The sequence below is a fragment of the Danio rerio genome, chromosome 16 (genome assembly GCF_052040795.2).
Source record: "Danio rerio strain M-AB ecotype USA chromosome 16, GRCz13ab, whole genome shotgun sequence".
Lineage (NCBI taxonomy): Eukaryota > Metazoa > Chordata > Actinopteri > Cypriniformes > Danionidae > Danio > Danio rerio.
In genome coordinates, this window is record NC_141036.1 from 5,621,454 (window position 1) to 5,637,206 (window position 15,753).

The 15,753-nt window shown below is 36.3% G+C and overlaps 1 protein-coding gene across 14 annotated transcripts in view; it reads left to right on the top strand.

The window, feature by feature from the left end:
* The window catches only part of plecb (plectin b), a 246,872-nt gene that overhangs the window by 113,137 nt on the left and 117,982 nt on the right, over window positions 1–15,753 (top strand). For 6 of the 14 annotated variants that reach the window (XM_087286478.1, XM_087286458.1, XM_087286459.1 and 3 more), the window contains exon 1: window positions 116–4,670. The exons of the other annotated variants lie outside the window; for them this stretch is intronic. In XM_087286478.1, the coding sequence (XP_087142604.1) occupies window positions 428–4,670 (4,243 nt within the window). In that variant the 5' untranslated portion in view covers window positions 116–427. Of the gene's footprint in view, window positions 1–115; window positions 4,671–15,753 lie in introns of those variants that run through there. 14 annotated transcript variants of the gene reach the window in all.

Consider the following 15,753-nt stretch of genomic DNA (forward strand, 5'->3'; position numbering starts at 1 on the left):
GACCATGCAGTTGGATGCAGTTTCTTCCTTGCGCGAGCAGAGTGGGAGTGGCCCAGTACTCTCTCTTACTCACTCTCTCTCTCTCTCTTTTACACACACACCCCCTCTCATTGCCAGTCCGGACTATGCTCACTTTCAAGGAAGGCTGAGTAAAGGAGAGAACAGTTTTCCTTCTCTCAGTTTTTCCCTTTGCTTTTGAGAAGTTCTGAAAAGAAAGAAGAAATCCTTTTGAGGAATAGAGAAATTAGCCAAACTACACGGACCTACAAGAAAGAGTAGGTTGTGTTTATTTTTAGCGTCTTTTTTGATTGAATCTGCAGCACGTGGCAGCAGGCTCTGCCACAGGACCCTGGAGAGTGAGGTCATTCAGTGATTCGTTCTTCATTGGCATAGCTGTTCCTGTTTATTCAGACACTAAGCAAGCACAATGGTTGCTGGAATGGTTATGCCTCTTGACAATCTGAGGGCCATCTACGAGCATCTGTTTCGGGATGGCGTCATGGTGGCCAAGAAAGACAAGCGGCCTCAGACCAAACACCCTGAGATTGCTGGTGTGCAGAATCTGCAGGTGATCAGAGCCATGGGGTCTCTAAAATCTAGGGGATATGTGACGGAGACCTTTGCGTGGAGGCATTTCTACTGGTATCTTACTAACGAAGGGATCGTCTACTTGCGCGATTACCTGCATTTACCTGCGGAGATTGTGCCTACTCCGCTACAAAGAGTGCGCCGACCTGTTGCAACTCTGGCCGTCACTCGAAGAGCAGAACGGGTTCAAACTATTGAGGGTCCAACTTCCTATGTTCCCAAACCCGGCAAGATGGGTGCGGAAAAACAAGACCGTCAGGGATACCGTCGCAAGACTGCGAGCACAGATGAAGCTGAGGTGATTGAATCCAATGAGAGAACTCCACAATTCAGAGGTCGTCCGATGGCTAGCGCTCAGATCAAACCCAAAGGATCATGGGAATCCAAAGAGCTGCCCATACGTTCTGATAATCGTGATTACACCAAAGAGATGGAGCCGAGTGCTAGGAGGAAGGTTGCAATGCATTCATTTTCCCATGAGACTCACCATGCTAAGCCAGTCGAACAAGAAAGGATGGTGGAATGCACCAAGACTGCATTCATTCAGGATATGCCAAAGGCGAGTCCAGGTGTGCTGACCATTTCTTCAGCTGCCGTAGAATCCCCTCTGGTTCCTGTCCATAGTGAAGCAATCAAAGAAAAACCCAAAGTAGATGTCTCTCGTCAATCTACATCCATAACAACTGCAAAGGAAGCTCATCATCCTACCCCATCAAAACTGAAGGTGGAAAAAACAGAGAAAGCCCTTGTGTCGAGAAAAATGGACCATGTGCCAAATGTGGCATCAGCAGAGGAAACAATTGCCTTGGAGTCCTTTGTCCATGCTCAAGAAAATCCCAAGGAAGAAGAGTTTACAAAGGTCACCAAGCAAACCACATCCACTACAACAGGTGCTCTTAGAGCTACTCCTTCAAAACCAAAGGTGGATAAAACACAGGAAACGATGGTGGCCAAAAATGAGCTTGATGTTTCAAATGAATCCTCTAAGCCTCCTGTTTCCATTGAAGCAGCAAAAACAAAGCCAAAACAAGATGTTTGTATTAAGGTGTCTGAGAAAACCACTGTTGTAAATGCTAGCAAAATGGCTGAAGGTGATGCTCATCTTACTTCCTCAGGACCGAAAGTAGACAAATCCAATAATGTGCCAGCTGTTTCAGCAGCACTGGAGATTTCTGCTTTTAAATCCTCAGTGTCTTCAGTTTCTACCGAAGCAATTAAAGAAATACCAAAGGAAGAATCATGTGTTTCCAAGGAAATCACATCCAAAGGGGACAGTAATGCTGCTTCTCATCATAGTCAGTTGAAAACAAAAGGGGAGAAAAGACAGAAAGCCACCAAAACCAAAAGCGTGCAGGATAGCACATGTGTTCCTCCAGCAGAAGAGATGTCTGTTGTGAAACCCTCTGGGTCTGAAGCAGTCAAAGAAAAGACTGAGGAAGAAGTGTGTGTTAAATTATCACAGCAATCTGCACTCAAAGGTGAGGGCGGAATAGAAAAAGATGCTCCTCATCCTACTGTCTCAAGCCCACAAGTTGAAAAAGCACAGAAAACTCGAAAGAACAAAAAAGTGCAGGATTTACCTATGTTTTCATCCACAGTGCAGTCCTCAGAAAAAGCAGAAAAGCCCAAAGATGATGAATCTACAAAAGTCACTAAGGAAATCACTTTGCCAGTAACTGATGAGAGCAAAATGGCTATTGATGCTCCTCATCCTACACATGTGGAGAAAACAGTGAAAACCATTGTGACCAAAAATGTGCAGGATGGCACCTCTTTGAAATCCCCAGTGTGTTCAGTTCCTGCTGAAACAGCCAATGAAAAGTCTAATAAAGAAGTTTGTGGTATTGTTTCTCAGGAAACCTCATCCAAAGATGATAACAAAACTGCCTTTTCTGCTCCATCAAAGTCAAAAGTGGGCAAAACGGCTACAAGGATAAAAAATGTGCAGGATAAACCAGCTATTTCATCAGCTGTGGAGACGACTGTAGTGGCATCCTCCACTTTTTCTCTCTCTACTGAAACAATCAAAGAACAGTACAAGGAGAAAGTGTGTGTTATTGCTTCTCAGGAAACCCCATTCAAAGGTGACAAGAAAAATTATGCTTTTCATTCCGCTACATCAACACAAAAAATGGAAAAAATGCAGACGACTAAAACTGCACAGACTAAACCAGCTGTTTCATCAGCGGAGGAGATGATGGAAGTGAAATCATCAATGTCTACTGAAGCAGTCAATGAAAAGTCCAAGAGAGAAGTGGGTGGTATTGTGACTCAGGAAACCACATCCAACGGTGATAACAAAAAGGATGCTCTTCATCCTGCTGTCTCAAAATCAAAAGTTGTGAAAATACTTGAGAGCAAAAATGCGCATGATAGCACAGTTGTTTCATCATGGATGGAGGCTGAAGTCAAGTCCACTTTGATTTCCACTGATGCAGAAAAGCCCAAGGAAGAAGTCTGCCTTATGGTTTCTCAGGAAACCACATTAACAGGTGGTAGCACAGAGGATGCTCCGTCAAAACTAAAAGCGGAGAAAACAAAGAAAACCAAAAAGGCTAAAAAAGTGCAGGATGTACCAATGATTTCATCAACAGAGGCTGCAACAGCAGCGGAGTCCTCTGTAATCTCTGTCCCTGCTGAAAAGCCCGAAGAGGATGCATTAAGAAAGGTTCCTCAGGAAGCCACTTTCACAGCAACTGATGAGAGCAAAATCGACTTTACTCCATCAAAACCAGGAGGACCTAAAGGGACCAAAAGGACTAAAAATGTTCAAGAGCTAACAGTCAAGCTTGAAAAAGAGCAGGTGCCTGCTGTTCAAGCAGAAGAAGTGAAATCTAACATATTCGTTACACCCCAAACGCCATCAGGAATGCCAAAGAAGGAAGAAAATGTGGCTGGAGAAACCGCTAAAAAGAAAGCAGAGCTTAATCTGAAGAAGGGTGTCACTGTTACATCAGCGCAGGCCCAAGCAAACACCACTGTTCAGGTGACTGACAAACAACATGATTCCCAAACATCACAGGGAGTCATAGAAGATGACAGCACAAGTTATTTAAAAGTTCACAAAGAGGTGGCGATCCCTTGTGCCATTTCTATCTCAGAGGTCAAGGCAGAGGTTAAAGGCCACAAGCCCGTCCTTAGCCCTAAATTTCAGCCTACAGTTGCTGAGGAAGAAATGACTACAGCAGACTCCAGCAAAGCTTCAGAAATATCTACGAAAGCAGAATCTAAAGTAGACACACCAAAATCACATCAAGAAAAAGCATCAACGCTGACGGAGGAACCCAAAACTCCAAAAGACAAGGATGCTGAAGAAACGTCAAAGCCTTCAAAGGGGAAGAAGAAAAAGAAAACAAGCAAAACTTCTGCTGTAAAAGAGATCCCTTCACTCGCAGAGACTGAAGTAGTAACACCAGCTCAGGTTGACCCGAGCAAGGCTGAAGACCACAGGCAGGTTGCAACAAGTAATAATTCTGCAAAGACATCCCCTGAAGGAATGCATGCTCCGGAGAACAGGCAGCCAACAGCTGTACAGAGCGAAGCCCCGGCTCACAAAGGGGAGGTGGAGCCAGCGCAGCCTGTAACAGAAAAACGAGAGGTTCAGAAAGGAAAAACATCCTCCTCGCGGAGACAGTGGGAAGCACCGGCAGCTTCAGCGTCAGCAGCACCAGCGGGACTAGCAGCCCAGCACACCCCCCTCCCCGCACAGGGGGATCCTCCCAGCATTGCACAACACACTGACACACAGCGGAGCACACACAAGCACTGCAAGCTCTCACATAGCAAGGCCCCTGCTGGCCCTGTTGACGAGAAAACCGGTGACGGTCAAGCACAGACCACAGACGACGCCATGCGGAAGAAGATCGTTGTGGTGGAGGAAGTGATTGAGGTGCAGCAGGTTGTCAGTCCTGTTGCCGGTCAGCCTACTACGTCCCCAGTGCCTAAAGTTGCAGGAGATGATCTGGACTATGATGTGCTGGAGGAACTGGCCATAGAGCGCGGTCTTCTAGAGGGCGAAGAGACCTTTTGGGATCATTCGCTACAAGAGCCGGAGGAAAAAACTTTCCCCAACTTCGTAGAAGGTATGAATCATTTTCAGATCTAGTCGTTGCACTTTAGTTTAAGGTGTCCTTGCCTTACAGTATGAATTTGAAGGGAATGTTTAACCAAACCTGACAATTCTCTCATCATTTACTCACTTGTTTCAAACCTGTTTGACTTTCTTTGATCTGTTAAACACTTATATCTCAAAGATGGACCTGTAAACATTGACTTCCAGTGGTTACAGGTTTTTAAGCTTCCCTCAATATGTCTTCTTTAGTGTTCAACAGAGGAAAGAAAGTCTTAAATGTTTGAAACCAACTGAGGGTGAGTAAATAGGGAGTAATCGATACTTTTTAGCTGAGATATATCTTACTTATTACCTACAGGTACTTGTTATATAAGGTTAGGGTCAGGACGAGGGCTAGGTTTAGGGTTAGTTGCATGCAGATATGTGTGATTTATTGTTACTGCCATAGCAAGTACATACAACATGTGCTTGTTTTTTTTTCTGGTGTTCTTTGATGCTCCGGTTTCCATCCGTATTTGCTGTGTGGGAGGTTCAAGGTGACTGCTGAGGTGTCAGGATAGCTGTGCTTTGTAACTTTATATGCATGTCATTAGAGTGAATAGTGAATGAGCTTATGCATCTTTGCAGTATTATTTAATGAAGGCATTTGTTTTCTTCTTTTAGTAGCTGTATCTATTCAGTCAGCTTAGTTTATCAGTGCTTCTTCACACATGCACAACTCTTTGCTTCTAGTTATTTCGAGAAATGAATCTCTCACAGGGATTCACATCATATCCACACCCAAAACATTAAAAATATGCGTGCAATGTTTCGCAGCCACCCTCTTTTTTGCTCTGCAACATATTGGGACTAGCTAGTGATTTTGTTTCATTCTTCAAGGGGAATACCAGACGGCTGGTAATGAGCAGTGTGTTTCTGACAATGCTATAATGTTTGGAGTCAGCTCTCCCCACCCAAACACAAACCAGTGCTTTAGCTTTTCTTTTCGTGGAGTAGAAAAGGAGACATGAAACTATAGCTCTGCTTAGAGAACCCCGTGTGCCACTCTTTCAGGAAGCACGTGTGTTTGGTTATTTCCTATGGTTTGTTCTGTCCTGTCTCTGGTTTCCAGTGGTCAACTATTAGCTCGGGACTTCTGCTTTATCGCTTTTTCATTGTGTAATGGAGCTTGCCACACATACAGCTGTCCATCCCAAATCCCACCTTTGTCTTTATCCATTAGTGCAACAGAGATGTGTGGAATGTGGGGTTGCAGTTGCTTTTGTCATAGATTTTATGGCTTTTAGCATTTATACTGTTGTAAAGGCATTTCACATCTATTTAGATTGACTAATTAAAAATAAAAATTAAAATAGACATTAGGTCAGTTAGTGTTTGGTAACACTCGTTTTGAAGATGCAGCTATTTCTAATCTTTTACCTCAATAAACTCTGAATCTGGTCCGTTTTAATACCTATCAAGGTAGTAGTTACATAGTGAAATGTAAATAAACAGTTTGTTTTTTTATTTTGTTTATTTATCTATGTATGCATGTATGTGTGTATTTATTTATTGATTTATGAGTGTGTGCATGTATTTATTTATTTATATATTTATTTATTCATTTATTTATCTATTTATTTATTTATTTATTTATTTATGTGTGCGTGTTTGTATGTATGTATGTATGTATGTATGTATTTATTTATTTATGAGTGTATTTATTTATTTATTTATTTCTGTGTGTATGCATGTATGTATTTATTTATTTATTTATTAATGAGTGTATTTATTTATTTATTTTTGTGTGTATGCATGTATGTATTTATTTATGTGTGCGTGTTTGTGTGTATGTATGTATTTATTTATTTATTTATGTATGTATGTGTGTACGCATGTATGTATGTATGTATTTGTTTATTTATTTATTTGTTTGTTTATTTATTTATTTATTTATTTTGGCAGTTAGTTAGTTAGTTATTAAGTTAGTTAGTTAGTTAGTTATTAAGTTAGTTTGTTATGCTTTTGAATTGCATTATGGGACTTGATCTTTCCTTCTAAAAATTTTAATGTTGAAAAGTTGGAACATGTGACTTTTATTGACGTTTTTAATAGTTTAAAGTGTTATATTGTCTTGGTTGCCAGTTGTTTTATGGACTTAATTCTCTATAGTTTCTTAAACAATAAATTGTTTCGAATTAAAATGTCAATAAAAGTCTGCAGAGTTGAATTTTTAACATTTAAAAAGTCATCAGAGAAACAGATCAACATCCCATATTACAATTCATAACTGTATTCAAATCTGTGAAACATGGATCCTATGAATCCTATCAATTAAATTATTATTATTATTATTTTTTTTTTTACACTTTTAAGCTCAGGTATTGGGTAGGATTATGCAACATTTTAAAATATTCCAAAAATGGCCATTTACATATATATATATATATATATATATATATATATATATATATATAAACATTTTCAAGCATTAGAATTACAATGAAGATATACACACATGCACACATAAATACACACTTTATTAAGTACACCTTATTAGTTCCACATTGGACTCCTTTTGCCTGCAGAACTGCCTTAATTCTTCGTGGCATAGATTCATTTTGGTCCATATTGACATGATAGCATTACACAGTTGCTGCAGATTTGTCAGCTGCACATCCATGATGTGAATCTCCCGTTCCAAAACATCCCAAAGGTGCTCTATTGACTTGAGTTCTGGTGACTGTGGAGGCCATTTGAGTACAGTGAACTCATTGTCATGTTCAAGAAACCAGTAATTGTTTATTGCTCTGTAAATATAAAATGAAACAGGACACATCCTAACTGGAAGTGCCTAAAAGTAGCATTCTTTTTCCACAAATATGATAACAAATGGCAAAATATATTAGCTAGAATTTTATATGTTTAGCCATATATCAGATTTCCATAAGGAGTATTGCTCTTTATCTTAGAAAAACATTTTGCGCCTTTATTACACTAAGAAATATTTATATATATATATGTATATGTGTGTGTGTATGTATGTGTATACATATATATATATATATATATATATATATATATATATATATATATATATATATATATATATATATATATATACACGCACATAATTATTTATACTCATATAGTTATATATAAGTGGATTTACGTACACAGTATAATAAATGCAGGCAAAGTTTCTTTAGTTTCTAGCTGTGTAGAATGAGATGATGCAGAATATGTGCTTTATAAGTACTAAAAAACAGCTCAAATATTAAAAATAGACACTAATAAGTAATAAGACACTAGCCGATAGTGAGAATTGGTGCTTAAACTAAAGTGTTGTCTTTGTGTATCATGCAACAGTCAGATATTTTGTTATTCATGTTTTTATTTTTTATTTTTTCATGTTTATTTATGCTTTTGAATTGCATTATGAGACCTTAATCTATTGTCCAACCACTTTTAACCTTAAAAAGTAAAAAAAAAAGAAACTTTTATTAAAATTTTAATAGTTTAAAATTATATAATGTTTGTGTTGGTGTTGTATATTAGTCTGCAAAAAGCTTGTAATAAACTGCAAGCACAATTTCTTATTTAAATATATTAGTTTCTATGTGTGTAGAATATGATCATGCAGAATATGTGCTTTAAAAGTACTAACAAACAGCACAAACCTTAAAAATAGCCAAGTAATGAGCCACTAGTTGATATTGAGAATTGGTGCTTAAACTAAAGTATTGTCTTTATTGTGAATCCTGCAATATTCTGATATTTGTAGTTAGGTGAATTAAGGTCAGTGCTTTTAGGAAATGATAGGAAGCAGTTAAAGTTTGCACAATCTAATGGGTGTGTTTAGTAGGTGTATCACAGAAGCAAGATCCAAAACAATTAGCCTTTTGTTTGAAGGTTTTTGTTAGTCACTTCATAATGACGGGCCTTTTGGGAAGCCTGTATCCCACACAAAAAGAATTTATACAATATTATACCAGGCTAACTCGAATCAGATGTGCTTGAGGTTGCATGTGTGTAATTTTCTGCTGCCCCCTACTGTAAAGATCCGCAAATGTCTCTGTATAACCTTCAGATGAAGACTTTTTAATAGGAACTCAACCAGGTGTAATTTTAGCTTGGAGCTCAGACAGAACTGATTGATTCTTCTTCTGTAGTGATCCAGAAACTATCGTTTATCTTTTAGCAACCACTGGATGTGTTTGAACATAAGTTTGAGATCTCCATTAGCGTTGTGCTCCGTTTCAGCAGTAATGTATTGTGAAAGTATGTGCGTGTCCGCCTCCACCATAAATTCCAGCATGTTTGTGATGTTGTGACAGGCGCTTGTGTGATCTTCTCAGTGCCACATGATTGTGGTGCGGTCCGTGAGTCATGCAGAGAATTCAGACCAGCCAAATTAATCTGACCTTTAAGAAGTCTAATCGGACACATTCTGTCAGTGTCTGGGGTTTTGTGATATCTAGAGCTGGCCTTCAGCTCTTATCAAGAGACTTTTTTTGTGGTGACATGTCTAAATTTAGTGAATATGTCTTAGATTAGTGTTTATGTAAAACATTTAGTATAGAATTGTCAAATTAAATTACATTTTTGGATTGTTTTTGCTTGTTTGTTGCGTTTGCTTAGCTCCTGTATCACACAATATAAGAATTATTCTGTATGCGTAATAGAAAATAATATTGGCTGGTTAAAATCACTGCTGAAGGATCCACACATTCTTATTAACCTTGATTATACTTCAGAAATATTCATAAATTGGCAGTTTTACATATTTTGAGATACATTTTTTTACTTTCCCCCATTTATTTATGCTTGTAAATTGCATTATTTAAGCTTGATCTTTCTTCCAAAAACTTTTAACCTTTAAAAGTTTTAAAAAGTGACTTTTGTGAACATTTTTAATAGTTGAAAGTGACATGCTGTCTGGGTTGGTGCTACAAAAGCCCTGCCAGTGCATTTTCTGTTATTTTACAGACTTATTTCTCTATATATTATCTCTTATACATCAAATGATCTCAAACCCCTAATAAAAGTCACTTTGTTAAACTGTAGAGTTAAATTTTTAACACCAAAAGTCGACAAGAGCAGAGATCAACATCCCATAATGCAATTCACAACCGTAAATAAACAGAAAACACTTGTGAATCACAGAATACTGAAACTGCTAAAATGTTTACAGTGTATGTTTGTAACTATAATATTATTAATTATTTACTCATATTTAAATATATGCAAATTACATGCATGACACACAAGTTCAGCTCTCATGAAGAGACTTTTTTGTGGCGACACGTCTAAATTTAGTAAATATGTCTTAGATTTGTGTTTATGTAAAACATTTAGTATAAAATTGTCAAATTATACTCTTTTATTTATTGTACACTTTTTGATTGTTTTACTTATTTGTTGCGTTTGCTTAGCTCATGTATCACACAATATAAAAATTATTCTGTATGCGTAATAGCAAATAATATTGGCTGGTTAAAATCACTGCTGAAGGATCCACACATTCTTATTAACCTTGATTATACTTCAGAAATATCGATAAATTAGCAGTTTTACATATTTTGTGATTAACTTCTTTATTTTTTCATGTTTATTTATGCTTTTGATTTGCATCACGAGACCTTGATCTTTCATCCAACAACTTTTAACTTGTTAAACATCATTTGGGAAATATTTAAAAAGGAGAAACAAAATCAAAGGGGGGCTAATAATTCTGACTTTAACTAAACATACAGTACACAGCATTGTTGTGCTGGCAAAGTTTCTGTAATGTATCAAATAATTTTGGGCAAAATAAAATATCAAAATATGAAGGCACCTATTTTACCTCTTGTACAAGATGCAAAATATGACTTTGGTGTCTCCAGAATGTGTCTGTAAAGTTTCAGCTCAAAACACCCATCAGATTATTATATCATATTATGTAGAATCTGCCCATTTTGGTGTGTGAGGTTTTTGCAACCTGTGGGTTTAAATTCAAATCAGCTGCTTCTCCCCGCCCACCACTCCGACATGCGTGTCTGCTTCGCATGCATTACGTCAGATAAACAGCCGTCAGTGATAGAGCAGGGTGAAGCTGAAATAACGTTGAGTCAAAAATACCAAGTAAGTTAATTTGATGTATTAATCGTGGAGTCTATTCAAGCCTTTCTGAAACAACGAGCCCACTCACAAATGCCGTTTGCAGTACACAGACATGCACACACATATATGCGCGTTTACTGACACCATGTGGCCTCTGTGATTATAACAGTTTAGAATTGCATAGCGATTTTACTCTCTTTATTACAAACATGCTCTGTTACAAAACATTTTAAACTTATAAAATGAATTATTGAGGTGCAGCTGATCACAGAGATTTGTAACATATGAAAATGTTCTTATTATTGAGACATGGTGCCTGTCAATCAAATTGGTGGGCAGGGAAACTGCACTCCTACGTCACGTTGTGGTGGGCCTCAAAATCACTGGCATTTGGGTCCTATTTTAACATCAGGATATTAAAAAAAAGAGACATATAGTTTTAAAAGTTCTCTAATATGACTGTGGACACAATATACACACACACACTGTTCTGTCCAAACAGCTTTCAAAAGTTGATTTTGCATTATAAGTGCCCTTTATATTCCATTGAAATTGTAAATTATCATGTAAATCATGGTAAAAACAAGTATAGTAATTGCTTATTGCTAAATTGCATCCTTTTTCCATTTATTGACCCATATTATTAGTCATTGTGCAAGTTAACCTTTCCCTTGTTTCCGTATACCGCCTTATTGCACAGGCTTTACCATTTGTGGAAATGAGGGTTTGACTCAACATGTTAAAGTTAGTAGTAAAATCTATGCCCATTTGTCTATACATCTGCTTGCTGGATTCATATTTTGTTGCTTTAATGACAGTATACTCTGACATTAAATAGGATTATGACACAGTATGTGTTAGCTAATATTGACATATGCATGTGTTGCATTTAGTGAATAGTTTACTCTGTGTTAGTGCTTTATATACTTAGATCAATAGATCATACACTGGCAAGAGATCATAACTCCTAAATCAATATACTATCAGAGTTCAAAACAGAGAAAACACACTTTTTAAATAATAATATTAATATTTAAAGCACCACGGTGGCTGAGTGGTTAGCACTGTCACCTCACAGCAAAAAGTTGCTTGTTCGAGTTTATTTCTGTGTGGAGTTTGCATGTTCTCCCCTTGTTGGTGTGGGTGTCCTCTGAGTGCTCCGGTTCACCCCAGAGTCCAAACACATGTGCTATAGGTGAATTGAATTAATTAAATTTGGCGGCTGGTAGGGCATCAGCTGTAAAACATATGCTGGAATAGTTGGCGGTTCATTTCGCTGTGGTGACCCCTGATTAATAAGGTTCTAAGCTGAAGGAAAATGAATGAATCAATAATATTTAAAAATTATGTATTAAATATAATGTATGTTGTTTTACTCACGCTTGTATGTAAAAGATTTATGATCCACTACATTCCTCTGAAATAGCAGTGATTTGATCCATATGATTCAGAGTCCCTCAGGTGAATCTATAATTATATACAAGATTTATATTTGAGTTCAGTGCCAGAAACTGATTTTGTAGGTGTGTGTACATGTAGGTGTGTGTGTGTTTTTTAGTTTTTATAGCATATACTACTGACATCTACTGGTGTGGATGCAGTATTGTGGAAAAGCTACCTTTTAATACTGTTATAGAGCAATTCCAGCGTTATGGATGTGACGTTCGCAGTAAAAACTCAAAACATAAGTTAAGTACATGTTAACATTATATTAAAACATCTGTTGATATTTTTCAGAACAACTGACCACAAAGTTAGAGGATCAGAAAATATCAGTTTGTAAACATGTTTTGTACTTTAAATGAGGAAAGTAAACAAGCGTTATGGATATGACCAATAAATTCAGCGAGTTTACAGTTTACAATATACTTTGTAGAAATTCAGGGAATGAAACTGCTCAACTCAAAAGAAACAATGATCATCTAAAGCATAAGAGTCGGCTGACTACAGAACAATATTTGCATAAATTGCATTTATGAGGAAAAAGTGTCGTTATGGAAGTGACGTCTCTCTGTTATGGATGTGACAGATGTGAAATTGCCACTTGTGTTACTTTGGTTATAGTTTAAAAACATTGACAGAGACATTTTTTAGTATTTCTAAAGTAAAATATTGCTTACACAAAAAACTTAGAAACGGTGTCTGTGTTTTGGTGAAAACCTAATTTTTTTCATGGCAAGGTTGACATTTGCATGGAATTGCTCCATTATCAGACAATTTTCCGGCAATTTGTTTGTCATTTAAAATGTATTTCTCAAACATGTGCAACTTTAAAGGGAGAGTTCACTCAAAAAAGAAAACCCTTCATTTGTTCAAGACCTATTTGAGATCGTTTTTTTCCCCGGTTGAACACAGAGATGCTGGTTGCTGTTTGGCCATTGATTTTAATAGTATTTGTTTTTTCTACTATGAAAGTTGATCGGCAACCAGCATTTATGAAAACATCTTATTTTGTGTTTAACATAAGAAAGTAGGGCTGGGTGATAAAATCGGTGTTGATATTGACAGAACACCAAAACAATTCTTGCTTTGTTACAGTACATTTTTTAATTGAATCAAATAAACTTTTTAGTCATCTTAAACAAACTGACTAAAACATTCTGTTAAACTTAATATAGCCGAAGACATATTAAAACAAGTTAAAACAACATAAATGTATGTTGTCTTGACTTTTTGTCTTTTTTAAAGGTGTACCACTGTAGCTTTGATCACTTAATACTCATCTGATTTTCTAAATAGTTCTCATGCCAAAATAGATGCTTCACTTAATCACGGTCAGAAGTGCTGTAAACAATGAAATCGACACTCTGTCAACGGCGTAATTCACAATGCCACATGCTAATTTCAGAGGATTGCGGTGTAAAACTCTACTATATTTAGTGAATGTCTGGCTTCATGTGTGGTCTCTGAAGACTCATGATATGGCACAAGAGAGAGGTTGAGATTTCCAGTCATGCCAGGCATCCCATAACCACCATCCATATTTAAATGGGGGGGGAAATATATAACACTGGTGATCTTTGAAAGTTTTCCCGGTTCATTTCACCTTTAATGTATATCCTTACCTTTAAATAATTTGTTTAAAACATTAAACTACCGAGTTTACTATGCCTTTTATGCTTATTAAACTACTAGTTTGTTGTTTATTAATAGTTATTTACAACCCATGCTCATTCTGAAAATGTAGCCTGGAGAGTGCCAAATACGTCCCAGGAGGTAAATGTTTTTGCAGTTTTTGTTTTCGCAAATCCGCCAGAGGTTGTTGTGTATGCTTTTTCAGATCTTAAATTTCTCATACAAGTGCCATTCGCACCTGCTGTTCTCGCGTAAATCCACCAGAGGCCGCTATCGACTGACTGACAGACTGACTAAATGACCGACAATTGATTGACCCCATATATATATATATATATATATATATATATATATATATATATATATATATATATATATATATATATATATATATATATATATATATATGCTGCTTGGTTCTTGAATCTGATTGGCTGATAGCCGTGTAATATTCTGACAGTAACAGCACTCATCCAGCCTCTTAACCCTTCACCCTTGTGTATGTACAGTAACAAGCAGAGGACACTCTACAGTTTGACAAATATTGCTGCTTTTGGGCGACATAATGTACTCTTGAGGCTTTTTTAGTCAAGAATGTAGTTGCTTAGATTGCAACCATGCAGTTTATTTATATGGATACTGCCTATTTTAAATATGTAGAATTTTCTGAGAGACAGCTCGTTGAGAAAAGACAGTTGATGATGTTCATTCACAAGATTGTGACAGAGGCCACATCATAAACCCCAAGAGAAAACCACTGCAATTTCAAACCACAGCTGATCAAATCATTATTAAACAGGTAAATTACTTTCTAAGTCCATCTCTCTCTTTGTTGTAGTGCTGTATTTATACCATAGTAATATTGTGATCTCCCGGTCGCAACAGAGAAATACTGGGAGATCTCTCTGTAGACTGATGGCATTTCATGCAGTTCAGCCTTATAATCTTAAAATGTGATCAAAATCACCTATTTTATCATCACTTTTTATATTACGTATCAATCATTCAAATACTAAGTGATGTTGGTGAAGTAGAAATGGATTTTGCTGTTCTGACCATCAGCTGCAGTTGTGAATGAATGCCGAATGAAAGTAGTTCCTAATACAAAAGGGTTTTTAGATTGTCTGTGTTTGATTTTCTTTTTTTATATACACGATTATGCCGTCCAACTGTTGTATAAACACAATATCAGCAAATTTTCAGCTTGATTACTCTAGTCTTCAGTGTCACATGATCCTTCAGAAATCACTCGAATAGTAATTATTATTATTATTATTATTATTATTAATATTATTATTAATGGTAACAGTCATAAAAGCAGTAATTACAGGAGTAATCATTTAATTTGAAACTACATACGATACGTAATAAATATTTCATAAATAAGTATTTAATAATTTAACTTTTAACCTTTTAACTTTTTTTAAACTTTTTTATCTTTTTTTTTTACATTTAATAAATGCCACCTTGATAAACAGAATAATTTTATTCTATATATATATATATATATATATATATATATATATATATATATATATATATATATATATATATATATATATATAAATTTAAACAGCTACGTCGCACTGCTACTCGTGTGATATTGCTCTATATATAGAGAACCTAAACTTGGATATATACACGTATAATTATTCCCTTTAAAAATACATTATTGATATTTTTGCCAACAGCAAGAGCACATTCAATACGATCAAGCAGAATTAAATTTTCCATCAGATCAATGTGTTTTGACCTGTTTTTTAGTTACATTTTAGAGGGTGTTCCTAAGACTGTCATTAACCTTTATAAGCATGACATGACACGTCAGGAATGTGAATGAGATTTTAAACATGCTTAAAACAACTTTCATTAAGTGTCATTTGCTCAGTTATGACATTTAAAATGCTACGGTGACATTGTTTGTTATGACAACT